The 12,659-nt window shown below is 43.3% G+C and overlaps 1 protein-coding gene across 4 annotated transcripts in view; it reads right to left on the bottom strand.

Annotated features, from left to right (window-relative positions):
* PHACTR2 (phosphatase and actin regulator 2) overlaps nt 1–3,787 on the bottom strand; it is a 77,655-nt gene extending 73,868 nt beyond the window's left edge. For all 4 annotated transcript variants that reach the window (XM_069010553.1, XM_069010554.1, XM_069010556.1 and 1 more), the window contains exon 1: nt 3,582–3,787. In XM_069010553.1, coding sequence (XP_068866654.1) covers nt 3,582–3,624 — 43 coding nt within the window. In that variant the 5' untranslated portion in view covers nt 3,625–3,787. The remainder of the gene's footprint in view (nt 1–3,581) is intronic.
* Between the last annotated feature and the right edge of the window lie 8,872 nt (nt 3,788–12,659).

Here is a 12,659-nt window from a genome sequence, read left to right as displayed (position 1 = left end):
CGAGTGCCAAGGTCAACAAACAACAGGATCCTACCAGTGACTGCTTTCATCTCATGGGGGGAGCTGGGTGGGAAATGGTTTTCCTGTGCTGTTGAAGTACATTTTCATACCCTTGAAAAAAACTGTGGGTCTGTAAAAGGATGAAATGCAAGCCAGACAGTTTGTGCTCTGTTTCTGCAAAACGTATGTGAGGAGGGGAACTCCCCCCACCCCAGAGTAAACAGCCCTACAGATGATGTCCTTGGCACAGCAGGTCAGCACAGGGATCTGACCCCAGTCTTCAGCTCCCCCCACTGAGCACTCCGACCAGTGGGACAAGAGTTTCCCGGGACCTTCCCTTGGCAACTTGTCCTTCCCCTTCACATACCCTCTGCTTGTGCTCCACACTCCATGCTGAGCTGCCTGACCTATTCCTAGGAACACTAATAAGGTCTGTTTTTACTGGAAATTTTATTCTTGACAAGGCATCTCTACTCAAGAAAAAACAAAAATCTTTTGCCACCTAACTAGTTCTGCTTTGAAATGTTACCTTCCTGATAGCTGACCATGTTTCCACTGTTTGTTTCTCTGTGCTATGGCTGGTACTGAACTACCAAAGAACAAATCCAAAAGAAAAAAGAAAAAATCCAAACTGAAAAAAGTGCACAGCTCTGCTGCCCTTTGATAAGCTGTAGATCAGAAAGTAGAAGTGATAGCTTTTGCACATGATGGCTGATAACCCCCAAAAGCACTGAACTCCAGCCAGTAAATGGGGAGAGAGCACGTTAAGTCCTGCCAGGCGTGCGAAAATCGGAGAAGAGGAAGGAAAACAAACAAGGACAGTATGTGCTCCCCCTTATCCACGTATCTATACTGTCTTCCCAAGCTCCTGTTGCGGCTGATGTTTGTTCACATTTTCTAACCATGGCAAATAACAAACAAGCTTTAAAAACTATCTAAATGACTGGAAAGCTGTAACCTAGGAGAAGGAGCAAAAGCTGCCTATGGACACTGACCAGTCAATCCAAGACCTGCTTTGCTGCCCATCTACCACACATAGTTATGGAGATGATTAAAGCCCAGATCCTCCTGTCCAAAACACTTCAACACTCACATGCAGCTGACGGCAAACTCTAGCAAGATGGTATTGCTAAAGAAAGTTCTAGTGGAGTACGAAAATCTGATTCTTCCTCTCTTTATAGGCATGCTAATCCATCTGGTCTGCCCAGTCGAGAAGGACTTCTCAATTTTATCATTATGCCTCAGTTCTGCCCTTAACCCTATAGGAAAGTGACACTAGGACCTTGATTTGTTTAAGTACTTCAACATATATTGACATTTCCAAGAGTAAAACCTTTAATTTAAATGAAATCTTAAAAAAAGCCCAACCCTTCAGGACACTGGCTGAGGTCCATCCTGAGTATTGCATCATGTATATATTTTATCTCTTCTAGCACTCTGTGACGTTCAGGAAAAATCTTTTACATTAGTTTGCTACATCAAACCACGTTCACTTTACCATTCCACCCGAAGGCCCCACAGTGATTTACTAGTGCTGCCCTCCCCTGCACGGAGCCATCAGCCCCTCTGAGCTCTGCCAGGGCACAGCAGGGCTTGTAGGGCAGGGTCTGAGCCCTCCAGGCTGGCATGGCTGGGGGAAAAGGGAGTAAACAGGCAAGCAATTCCTCACAGCTGCTTTTGTGTGGCTCACTGAGGATCTGAATGCACTATTGATTCCGTAGCACTAAAACAGATTTGTAGCCCCTGCGTGTGCAAGACAGATATCTCCTTCAACTCTAATCTCTAGCAGCTGTCAAAGACTTAAATGGCTTGTAGCTGCCTGGCACGCCAAAATCAACGGAGATTTTAGGCCTGCTTGCCTAAAGGGCAACCCATGGAACAGGAACCAATGGAAGTCATTCTCCTGCCCTGATCACAGATGGACAGGGACTCCCAAACTTCACAATGGATTAAATGTCCCGACCATGTCAGTAAAACAGACTAGAGAAAGATGACTGCAGCCCCAAGAATCCATGCCACCCAGAAACCCTCTTGCCCCTATAGTTTCTTGTTGAGGATATAGCCTCCCAACAATTTCAACAGCAATGAAAGTGCAGTGGGATTACTCTTCTGTGAAACCTCCCAGAGGCACTACCACTGTCTCATCCCAAACTGCAGTGCTCTGAAAATTACTTAAAGATACTTAAAATTTACTTGGCAATATTGAGGCAGCATCATCATAACTTACATCTTCAGATATCTGTCTCTTACAGCTCCTGATTGAAATTTTGGTTTCAATTAGGAAAGAATTCAACTGTGACTTTTTTTCTTTGAGGTAAAGCTAGAAATTCAGCCCAATTATTGTCCATTATCATCCAGCCAAGTGAACATAGGCAACCACAGTTATCCTTAGTCAAGATACAAGCCTCCCCTAGGCAAAATGCTCTCAACAATAAACTTTTGCATTTGAGAGTTCAGTCACTTTTTTTGTACAGGAAGTTTAACAAAAATTTTTAACTGGTCCATCTGTTTCCTTACATCTGCTTCCTGATGCCTACCTTGAAACAATCCTAACACACTGGCTGCCGGGTGAAACCTTCAACAGGATGGTGACATTTGTTGGAAATAGTCCAGTTTTGCTTTCATGCAGTGTTTGACAGGTGAGAAAATCATCCAAGGTTTTGACTGGGATGGTGTGACTAGGAATATAATGGTGTTTGTCTGAAAATTATGTGTTAATACTAAAACTATTCTCTGTAACGGCCATGAAGGAAAAACAAAAGGGGAAAAGAGAAAGTTTGTTGCACTGTCTCCTATTTGACAAAACATTCCCACATTAACAGTTATAAGCAAATTAAGGATAAAGTTCAGCCTTCAGCATTAAAGTCCACAACAGGATTTTGTATTTTTATTTTCAATAGATGTAAAGGAAACAGGCGTTGAGGAAAAACAGGCATGGAGGAATTCTGCAGGAAACTTCAAACGTCTCTGAAGTTAATTTAGATTCTACATCCTATTATTGCGGGAAGAGACCCACTCTGTTTTTCAGTAACTAAAACACACCAGGTTATCCTAACATGCCCCCAAACAACATTCCCAAGTAGCTTGTACTATCGTCAAAAAGTTGCAAACAGCCAGGACTGCTTTACTGGGGGGAAAAAAACCGAAACAGTTCCACTCACACGCTATTTATTTATTTTCAACAGTCTGCTTACACATAAAAAGTCCTGGAGCTAAAAGCAACCAGCTGGGCGGGTCACTAGCCGCGCTCCTGGGCGAGGTGCCAGAGCTCCTTCCCTGCTCTTTCTCTACGAAGGGGAAGCCTTCGTACTTACTTATTTAACAACGGGGAAAGAAGGAGCCCCGAAGGAGGTGGGAGGCACGGCGGAGCCTCTCGCCCCCCGTGGGCAGCCGAGCCGGGCAGGGCAGGGCAGGGCAGCGGGCAGAGCGGCCGCCCCTCCCGTCCGGCTGCGCTCCGAAGGAACGGGGCAGCGGCGGCGGCCCCGGGAGCGCGGGCACCGCTCCGCCGGCCCGGGAACCCCGGCTCCCCCGCCGCCACCACGGACCCCGGCGGGAGCCCCCCGCCCCGCCCCGGTACTCACCGCCGGCCGGCTCGGGCAGCGTGGAGACCGAGGTCTGGCCCATGGCTTGGCCGGGAGGCGTTCACGCCGCCCGCGGGGCGCGCAGCCTCCGCCGCGGCTGCTCCCGAGGGAACATCCCGGTGCTGGCCGGGCCCGCGCTCCCCGCCGGCTGGCGGGGGGCGGCCGCTCCGGCTGCGGGCCGGCGGCTGCCCGTCATCCCGCCGAGCTGCCCGGCCGCCGCCGCGGCCCCGGCCCCTCCGCCCCCGCCCCGCCTCGGCCCCGCCTCGGCCCCGCCCGGCCGCGCGCCGCTCCCGCACCGGCCCCGCGCGGATCGCAGGGGTCTTTAATAAATTAAACAACAACAAAAAAATCAAAGACAGAAAAACCCGCCTCTAGTTACACGGAGTTTGGGGAAGGACGGTGCGCAGCTGGCGAGGCTTCCCGCGCTGCTGGACTCCCGGTGCCTGCCTACCCCCGCCCTCCTCCAAAACGTTAGTCCAGAGACGGATTTATTCCCACCCTCTCTCATCCCCTCTGAAGGTACAGGGGAAACTTGAGGCAGCCGCAGGGAGCGATCCCATCGCCCTGCTTGAGGTGCTTCACTGCTGGGAGCAGTTTTCAGGGCTGCGCTGCCGCCACGAGTGGAAAAGGAGAGCCCGGGCAAGGCATGGGGTCCTGACCAGGCTCGTTTGGCTGTGACTGAGGTCTGGAAAAGTGCCCGACCCTCGCCACACTCACAGGTACATAATCGAAGACAGGACTACTTTTAATTTTGAAAGAAAGAAGATAGTCAAAGACAGCAGTATCCAGACAGCAGTCTGCCGTAACAGGTGACAAGAAGGGACAGAATCAATTGGACAAACTTATGGGGAAGATGGGGGGAAATGGAGATTGTGCATATAGCACTAGAGCAACAGGAACAAAGGATTCATTTGTCTTCCTTAAAGCATAAGCATCATCCAAGCAATGATACAAGCTTAATGTTAGAACAAGTAACTGTTACCAGTGGTAAAAAAAAGAGAGAGAGAGAAAAAAAGAAAAATATTAAAACCCCCATAAACGTGAGCACCAATAGCTATTACTATGCAGTAATTAGAAATAAGCAGGGAGATGTATATATATCACAGGAGGACACTTGAGGCTCACCTAAAGAACACCTATGAGCAAGAAATGGTGAAATTACTATTTTTCAGTGGTCTGGAAATCCTAGAGGAAAATCCTAGAGGGGTTGAAGTGATGTCTGGCTGGATGATCTTTGCATGTGGTGGCACTGTGGTGGTGCTTCAATAGATGGGCAAGTGTGTTAGCGTGGGGCCCATACCAAGGACACAAAAGGAGCACAAGAAGTTGCTGCTGCTCGAGTGGTAGGCAGAAGAATTGTGGTTGTCAGCTAATGCATGGTGCATAGAGGAGACTACAACTAATGCTAGTCTTCATGGTTTTTTATAGAAAATAGGTCCTGTTAAACAGATCTTTTATTTCCTCATTTTATATGATTATGCATTAAATTGCTAGAGGCTTGAGTTTAATAGACTTCTGCTAGGTACTTGATTTAGTAAGAGAATAAAAAGTGAGTACAACACAGAATTAATAATGCATAAACAGATGAGGAACTAAATGAAAAGCAGATCAATTGTCCAAGCAGTACTAGCATTTAATGAGGATGTTCCTGTTGGTGAGCTGCAGGGAGGCTCTTCAGAGTTTTCATCAGGAATCTAGAGAAGTATTATTTCAAACAGCTTTAAAAAGACTAAATACATCACCATTGGCAGCAATTTTAGACAGATTAAGTAGTAACAGAGTGATAATGAGGACAAGGCAATCACAGAGTTATCTGCATTATTTAATAAACTCAAGTCTTTTAAACAAGTTTCAGTAGGGTCAAAAAGAGAAAAAGGTCAGACTTGCAGGATGGAACGACACTACCTACAGGGCCAAGGAATGTATCTTAGAAAGTCACTCCGTGTGGGAGCTTGGAGAATTCAACATGAACTCCTAGTGAGCTCATGCTGGTAGAAAAGGGATTGATATGTACGTACAGATGTGCAAGTAGAAAAGGGTAGGTAGAAATCCTATTACATCATTGTGCTTTTTATCAGACAAAAAGTGCTGTCCCATATCCGGTGCTGTTGTCCCTTAAAAAATGCTGTGTGATGTGAGACACCTGGAAAGAGATCTACAAGATAAGATGGAAATTGCAGAAAGTACTCTCCAACAAAAGGTGTGAAAAAAGCCAATGCACTTGGGAAAGACAGACATTGCATTTTAACTTAACAGTGCCATTGCAAGGAAAGAACAGCATTGCAACAGTCTTGGATGTTCAAGCACTGAGGGAAGGACTGTTTGTCTGACATCCCCAAATCCAGGTTCCATACAAAGCATGGTGTTGAAGACAATCAAGTGGGGCTTATACAGAGAACCAGGCTGAATTGTGCAGTGGGAGCCAAGGGCAATGTAGATGGCCTAATGGTCCCTTTGTCAGCCCAAGGAAAGGCTTCCAGAAGGGCAGCTTGTGGAACAGACAACTTCTGTCGTTAATTTCTCAGGATTTTTTTTGCGTGCAATTTGGCACTTTTTTTTTCTTACCTTAAAAAGTATTTTTAAAGAGTTTGTTTTGAGAAACTTGAGTTACCTCTTTGGAGTCACTTGTAAACAGGAACATAAAAGTGTTCCTGTCTGCCTCTGGTGAATCTCATTAATTTTATCAAAGGAAATTGTGTTCCCCTCTTGCGTAAAAGCCCAGTTTACAATGCAAAAGTGTATACCATCTGTCTGCAGTGGTTCACGTGAAGTAATGAAGTCCTCAAAGTCAACTCGTGAGCTAAATAAATGAAATTTAGTTACCACATCCTTCATGTAATTGAAGTAGTTACCGATTTCTTTTGGTTTGGTTGTTGTGTTTGTTTCTGTTTCTTTTTCTTCCTAGGTTAACTGCTGGTCGTGACTTTCTTTTCTATGAATTGTAAGGGAAACTGGGCTGTTGAAAGATATATTACATTTCTCATATGTGGAGCTATATTTATGTAATTGCCTCCATGCAAAGGGATTCTAACACCCTGCTGACATTCACATATGAGCATCCACACAAAATACATACATTTGATATTTGGTTGCCTGTATACTTTTATTCTGCAGTATGATAGAGGTGTTCTCATCTGTGCATTAAGTTTCTTGCCATGTTCGTAAGTGGCATGGAGAACAGTTAAAAGTTTAAGGATATAACAAGTGATTCTATCAGAGATTTGAGATTACAATTGCATAGAAAGAATACATTTTAGGATGTAGATGATTTGACGATATCTTAGGCTGTATATTCCACTTTGCATCTAAACAGCTAAGAGGATAAGACACACAAACAGACTGCCCAGCATTCTGCAGTATTGTAGTCTTCTGGGCTTTCTGGAAACCCACAATTAAAAGCAAAGCAAAAATAGGCAGGGGAAATTAAAGTGAGAATTTCAGGATTAAAATTTCCATGACCATTCTATCCAGGGCTAGTCTTGTACTGAAGGAAATTCTGCAAAAAGACACTAAAATATGTGTGTCTTCTATCAGGTGGGGAAGCAGCGGTTCAGCTGATGGGTACAAGAGGTGCCAGTAAGTCATGCCAGACTGTTCTGACACAGCAGCCTCAGTGGGGTTCCTGGACCCAGTGTCCCAGTTAGATCTGAGACTTCAGTGTGAGTAATAACATCTGATTGCTTCATGCTACACACACAGCGCTTTTCTTCCTCCAAAGTTATCATGTTGAGTACTACAGAGAGTACTCTTAAAGAGACACTGCTGACCCTCAAGAACTGAAATATTCTACCGAAAGGGAAAGAAATAGATTCTTCATGGATTTCAGAAGTGTTTGCAAACTAGAATGTCTCACTTGTTGAAATGGCTGATACAAGGTCTCTTCGTGGAAAATGATGTAAAACTTCCGAAATTTTCCAAAGTCAGAATGAAATAATACAATAATCTATCTCACATATGAAAGGGCAAATTCCCTCCTCTAAGTAAAGCTTCAAAGACAATTCTATTTCAGTGTGTTTCCCATACTGGGATGATGGATGGCAATAGATGACCTACAACTTGTAGGATGTTGTTGCCCAGTCTTTATAAAGTCTCATGTAAAGAGGCATTTTAGCAAGGTGAAATTGTATCACTATTCCCTCAATTACTGAGATTAATTTATGGCCCTAAATATAACAGAAGGTTTAAGGAGGGGTGATCCCATTTAATCCCAGGATTCGTAATGCAGGACTGGCAAACATGTAACAGGAAAAGACTATTGTCCAGGTGCTTATTAAGAAAAACCAAGAGGATAGCACTGAGTCCAGAGCAGAAATGATCCAAACAGGTCATTTCTTGTGTGGTCCACCCACTCACAGCTCCTGCAAGTGTGCAGAGCTGCTGGAAGATGAGCTGCACGGTGTCCACCAGGCTGCAGAGCTAAAGGATACAACAAACAAAGCAAAGGTCATGGCATGAGAAAACACAAGCAAGAAGCTAGGTCATTTTTCAGTCATAGTCACACTAAAGTTTGTAACAATGACATTGAATTCGTACCTGCCTGTAGAGAACCTGCAGTTATTAAGGGGAAGAATTTGGGGAGGGTACCACCAAAATCCCTTTGCTTGGGACTGAAGAATCAGCTGTGGTTGAGCAAAAAGCTAGTTCTGTTTTCTGTGAAACTGAATGCATTTCTTAAACACGCACTGTCAAAATAAAATCACAGGCCGTATTCATGGATTATACTGGCATTGTGTTAGGAATTTAGGCCATTTCCTTTTAATAACCAGGGACTTTTTTAATAACCCTAGATTATTCTCTCATTTTAAAATATTTAAAAATATTTTTATGTGTCCTTTTTTAACTTTTAATGGCTTACCGATGCTGTCTTCACCAGTGTCACCTCCCATTTTCAGTGCCCAAGTATAAGGCAAAAATAAAGAACTTGACATCTTCCTTAAAAAAGAGGCTGTTGTTCTTGTGAGTGATCATCACCAGTCTTCCTCCCACAAAAAATCCCATTGCACATACTGTCTACATAGTAGAATGGAAGGCAACTATACAGAACTGAGAGGAGCTTCTGTAGTTCAGTCTCTAAATTTGGAAGCTAGAGGTTCAAAACTTTGGATCACAGGAGTTAAAATGCAAACAAGAGTTATTCAGAGTAAAACATACAGCAGAAATTTCTTGGATGAGATTTGCTTGTTCACATTAAGATTGCACTGGGTGATGGGTAGCAAGGCTGTTACCTGTGGAAGATCTGAGGGGCTCAGACTTGCTGAGTATTCAGGTGATTTTGACTCCTGTTTCAATGTCTGTTCTTACTTATCCTTACTAGCACTTTGCCATCCCAGGCAAGAAAAACAGCACAGCTGGGCAAACTCATTCCTGGTGATTTGGCACAGACAGGTTTTCTTTCTGCTCACAAATTATCTGCAAATAGGTTCTGCACTTGCTATTTGCTACCCTAAATTATTCACCATAACAGTTTGCAAGCCAGTTTTGAACACTGGGAAGCAGGTGAACAATTCATGGCCACAGGAGTTCAATAATTTATTACCCAGGCTCTGTGCTAGGTGCCCTCAGCCATGGGCCTCTCTTTTTGCTCTCTGACTCAGGGGTTTTGCCTGAACCTAGAGGAAACTTGCATAAAAGCACATCAGTATGGTTTTAAATGGTTAGTAATGAATGCTTATGGATCTACTTGTGTGGTTTTATCATCTGATCCGTGGCTTTCTTTTCTTGTACCCTTTAACTTAACATTGCTCTTTCCCATATTAAGTAACGGCTTGGCAAGCTGTCGTAGGAATGACTTCTACAGCCTTGAACATTTGCAAGCATATTGAAAAATTTCCATTGTCATTTTAGAACAGTTTTCAGTTTCTGTGGTACTGTAGACACTGGGCTTTTAAAGTAATTTACATGCTGTGTTTGGCTGAAAGGCAGAAAATAGAAAGAAAATGGTCCCAATACAAATATTCAGTGAGTCACGGGGAGCAGATGTCTCCTGTGCATGTTCCTCAGCTTCAGAAACTGCCCTACACCTCCACTGTGCTTTCTTCCTACATTTCAATTTCTACATGCTTCATCCCTGGCCAGTTCTGTTCCACAATATCTTTCAAAGGTGTTTTCTTTCCCTAATGTTCCTTAAAGGCAAATTCTAAAACTTTATATCCCCTTGAGATTTTTGACTTTTCCCTCCACCCCACAGTTGTTGCTAATATTTGTTTACTTTGCTTGTGATGATCTGGAGTCATTTCCCTTGCTTTGCTTCATCAAACCTGGCCTATGCAGGAACCTTCATTTTTTCACAAACTCAGAGTATTTCACTAATTATTTGGTGTACTATTATGTTCACATTTATTGTTTTAAAAATTATCAGCTGCCTAAAGACTTCTGATATAAGCAGTAGAAGTGGTGTAATGCAGATTTTGGAGAACTACTTGCGTAATACTATGAAAGTGAAAAAATGACAGATTAATCAGACCCATCTGACACTAAATGTTGGAGGTTTTTAATTTGAATTTACTTTAATATGTTATAAGAAATGTGTATTCTTCAGGATAATACTCTTGCCTTTTTTTAAGAAGGGCTAAGTAGTGTTCATTTGGTGCTGGAAAAAGCTACCTTCTGTCTTTGTTTAAAGCACCAAGGGGAACTGGCATACTGGATCACATTATATCCCTAAGCCTAAATCAGGTATTCCTGAAAAACAGGTGAAGAACCCCCCAGTAGGTGGCACGACATATAACCCAAAGTCTGTAAGGTCACACCCTAGTACTTAATAATTTAAATGCCACAGTCCTGGTTTAAATTTTAAACCTTGAATTTCCAAAAACTCTTCTACCTGTTTATGACTGTTAATTGCAAGAACTCTTGGTATTAATGTTTTTCATACATGATCATTTTCTTCGTGCCTCATACTGACTCCTGGATCCCAGCACCTCCTGTTGTGTGGTAGCATTGTGACAGCACAGGACAGAATTTCCTTTCCAGGCAGAAAATAACCATCAGACCTTTTCCAATCAACAGTGTGTTTGTCACCAGATTTCAATTTTGTCCAGGGTTCCAGATTTATGATGAAAGACAAAAAAGGACTGCATTAGAACTTATAAATAGCATTCTGCCTGTCCTAGTTCAAGCCACTGGGGAAGAAGAAAACAGTGGCGTAACAATGACACATTGGAGTGTAGAGTTCCTCAATAGTCGGGTTTCTGCCAGGTTTTTAAAGCTTTTAGCTGCTGCTAAAGTTCCTATCAGTAGCTACAATAACAGAACGAATAGGCCCCTTTACTGATACAAGCTGGCATATCCCCAGCAGAGAAAACGGAGTAGTGCAGCTAAAGGCAGCTGGAGGCCTATTCTTACTGCAGGTCACCACCTTTCATCCTCCACCTCTTCTCTCAAGGCCTGTTGCACCTTTTATTGTGTTCACCATAGCAGTGGCACAGTACTGGAGTTCCCTAATTCATCATTTCAAGGAAAGGCTCCTACCAGCTGGACCAATTCCCCTTAGGCATTTTTTCTCCCTCCCGTCTGGGCTTAACAGCAGCCTCTGGCTGCCTTCTGGCTGCTGCTGCTGCAGCAAAGCCCAGTTATCCAGGAGAACTTCCGTGCTCTCCAGCCTGTCCAGCAGTGCCTCCTTACTTCAGAGAAGGCAGCCATGATACTGGTCCAGCTGCACTAACCATTTTCCTTAGACAAACACAGCTTTCTGCTCTTCAGGGCACGTGTGGTGGTTGCTGGCTGCGGCTTGTCCTCTATGTTTCCAAGCTCCTTAATGAATCACTGCTTTTTGGCACCGAAGCAAAATAAACACATCATTTTGGATGCCTTTGCCAAATGTATGTATATTTGGAGCAGGTTTTGAATGATAGAAAGCAAAAGGTTTAATGAAATGTGCAGGCTGCATAGTTAAAAGTTTCAAAAGAGCCAGAAAATATGAAACTGAGGGTCACAACACTATCACTAGCCCCCAAATTATTCAGATCTTGTGTATTTTCTAGAACACATGGAGGGGACTTACCAGTAATGTATCCACTACAGCTCTCACCAGGAAAAAAAAGTAATAGAAAGCAGCACAGGGGTGCAGGATCACTCATCAGCATGATGGTTAGATGCTTACCTCTTCCCATTCCATTTCCCTTCCCTGTTCCTTTTTTCTTTTCTATTTATTAACTGATTCAGTGTAAATACACATAGCAGAGTTTTGTGCTGATGCTTCCTAGCTGATGTGAAGGGGAAAAGACATCTAACAAAAAATTTGGCAAGCATACTGAATGAAGTTTCTCATTTGCTCAAGTCAGTGGTGTGTAAATACCTTGTTGTGCACTTTGGCCCTTTGGAAGTGCATGAGCCTGTCCATGATTTCAACAACATCCATTTGCTCTTGCTGGATTGAACAAGAACCGAGAAAAAGTTTTGAAAATGTTTGGCACCAGTGTTCTTCTAGTTCCTCTCCATTCAATTAGATTTTAGAATGAATTTCAATGTATTGCTGGACTATAATTAGCTCTGAAGGGCAGAAGTCCACAGGGGACTGGCTCTTTTCTTTTTAAATGGCTAGCTGTAAAGATGCTACCTTGAACAATATTCTGAATGCCAGCAAAGTTTCAAACCTGGACCCATGCCTGATTAACTGCCAAAAATCAGAATAATCTCTGCCTTTTGCAAAGACCTTCCCCATGAAGCTGGTTTACTACAGAAATATCTGGATCAAAATGCAAGTTTCAGCCTTCAGTTTCCTTTCCCCGTATGTTTCTACTACTATGAAAATGTGGACTTTTTTTAATCCTACTGGGAAAATGCATTTTTTCCACTCTCCCATGACTCAAAAACATTTGAAAGATTCTCCTTCCAAGCTGAAGAAAAAGAAGAGGGAAAACTTCACCTTTTGGCAAAGATACAGATGGAAATTTTTGACTCAAAGGAGAATTTTCAAAATAAAATAAAAGAAGCATGTGAAAACAAGGGGTTATAATGGAAACTATTTTCATAGCCAGCTCTAAAGTAAGCACTGCTGTTCCAGAGACACATGGTACTGATGCAAACATTGGTTTGAAGCCAAAACCCCTAGCATGCTAGTGGAATCCGGAAGCACTA

Source organism: Aphelocoma coerulescens, chromosome 3, assembly GCF_041296385.1.
Source record: "Aphelocoma coerulescens isolate FSJ_1873_10779 chromosome 3, UR_Acoe_1.0, whole genome shotgun sequence".
In the NCBI taxonomy this organism is placed as follows: domain Eukaryota; kingdom Metazoa; phylum Chordata; class Aves; order Passeriformes; family Corvidae; genus Aphelocoma; species Aphelocoma coerulescens.
Note: the sequence above shows the minus strand (reverse complement) of the source record. Positions and strands in the feature narration are given on the sequence as shown.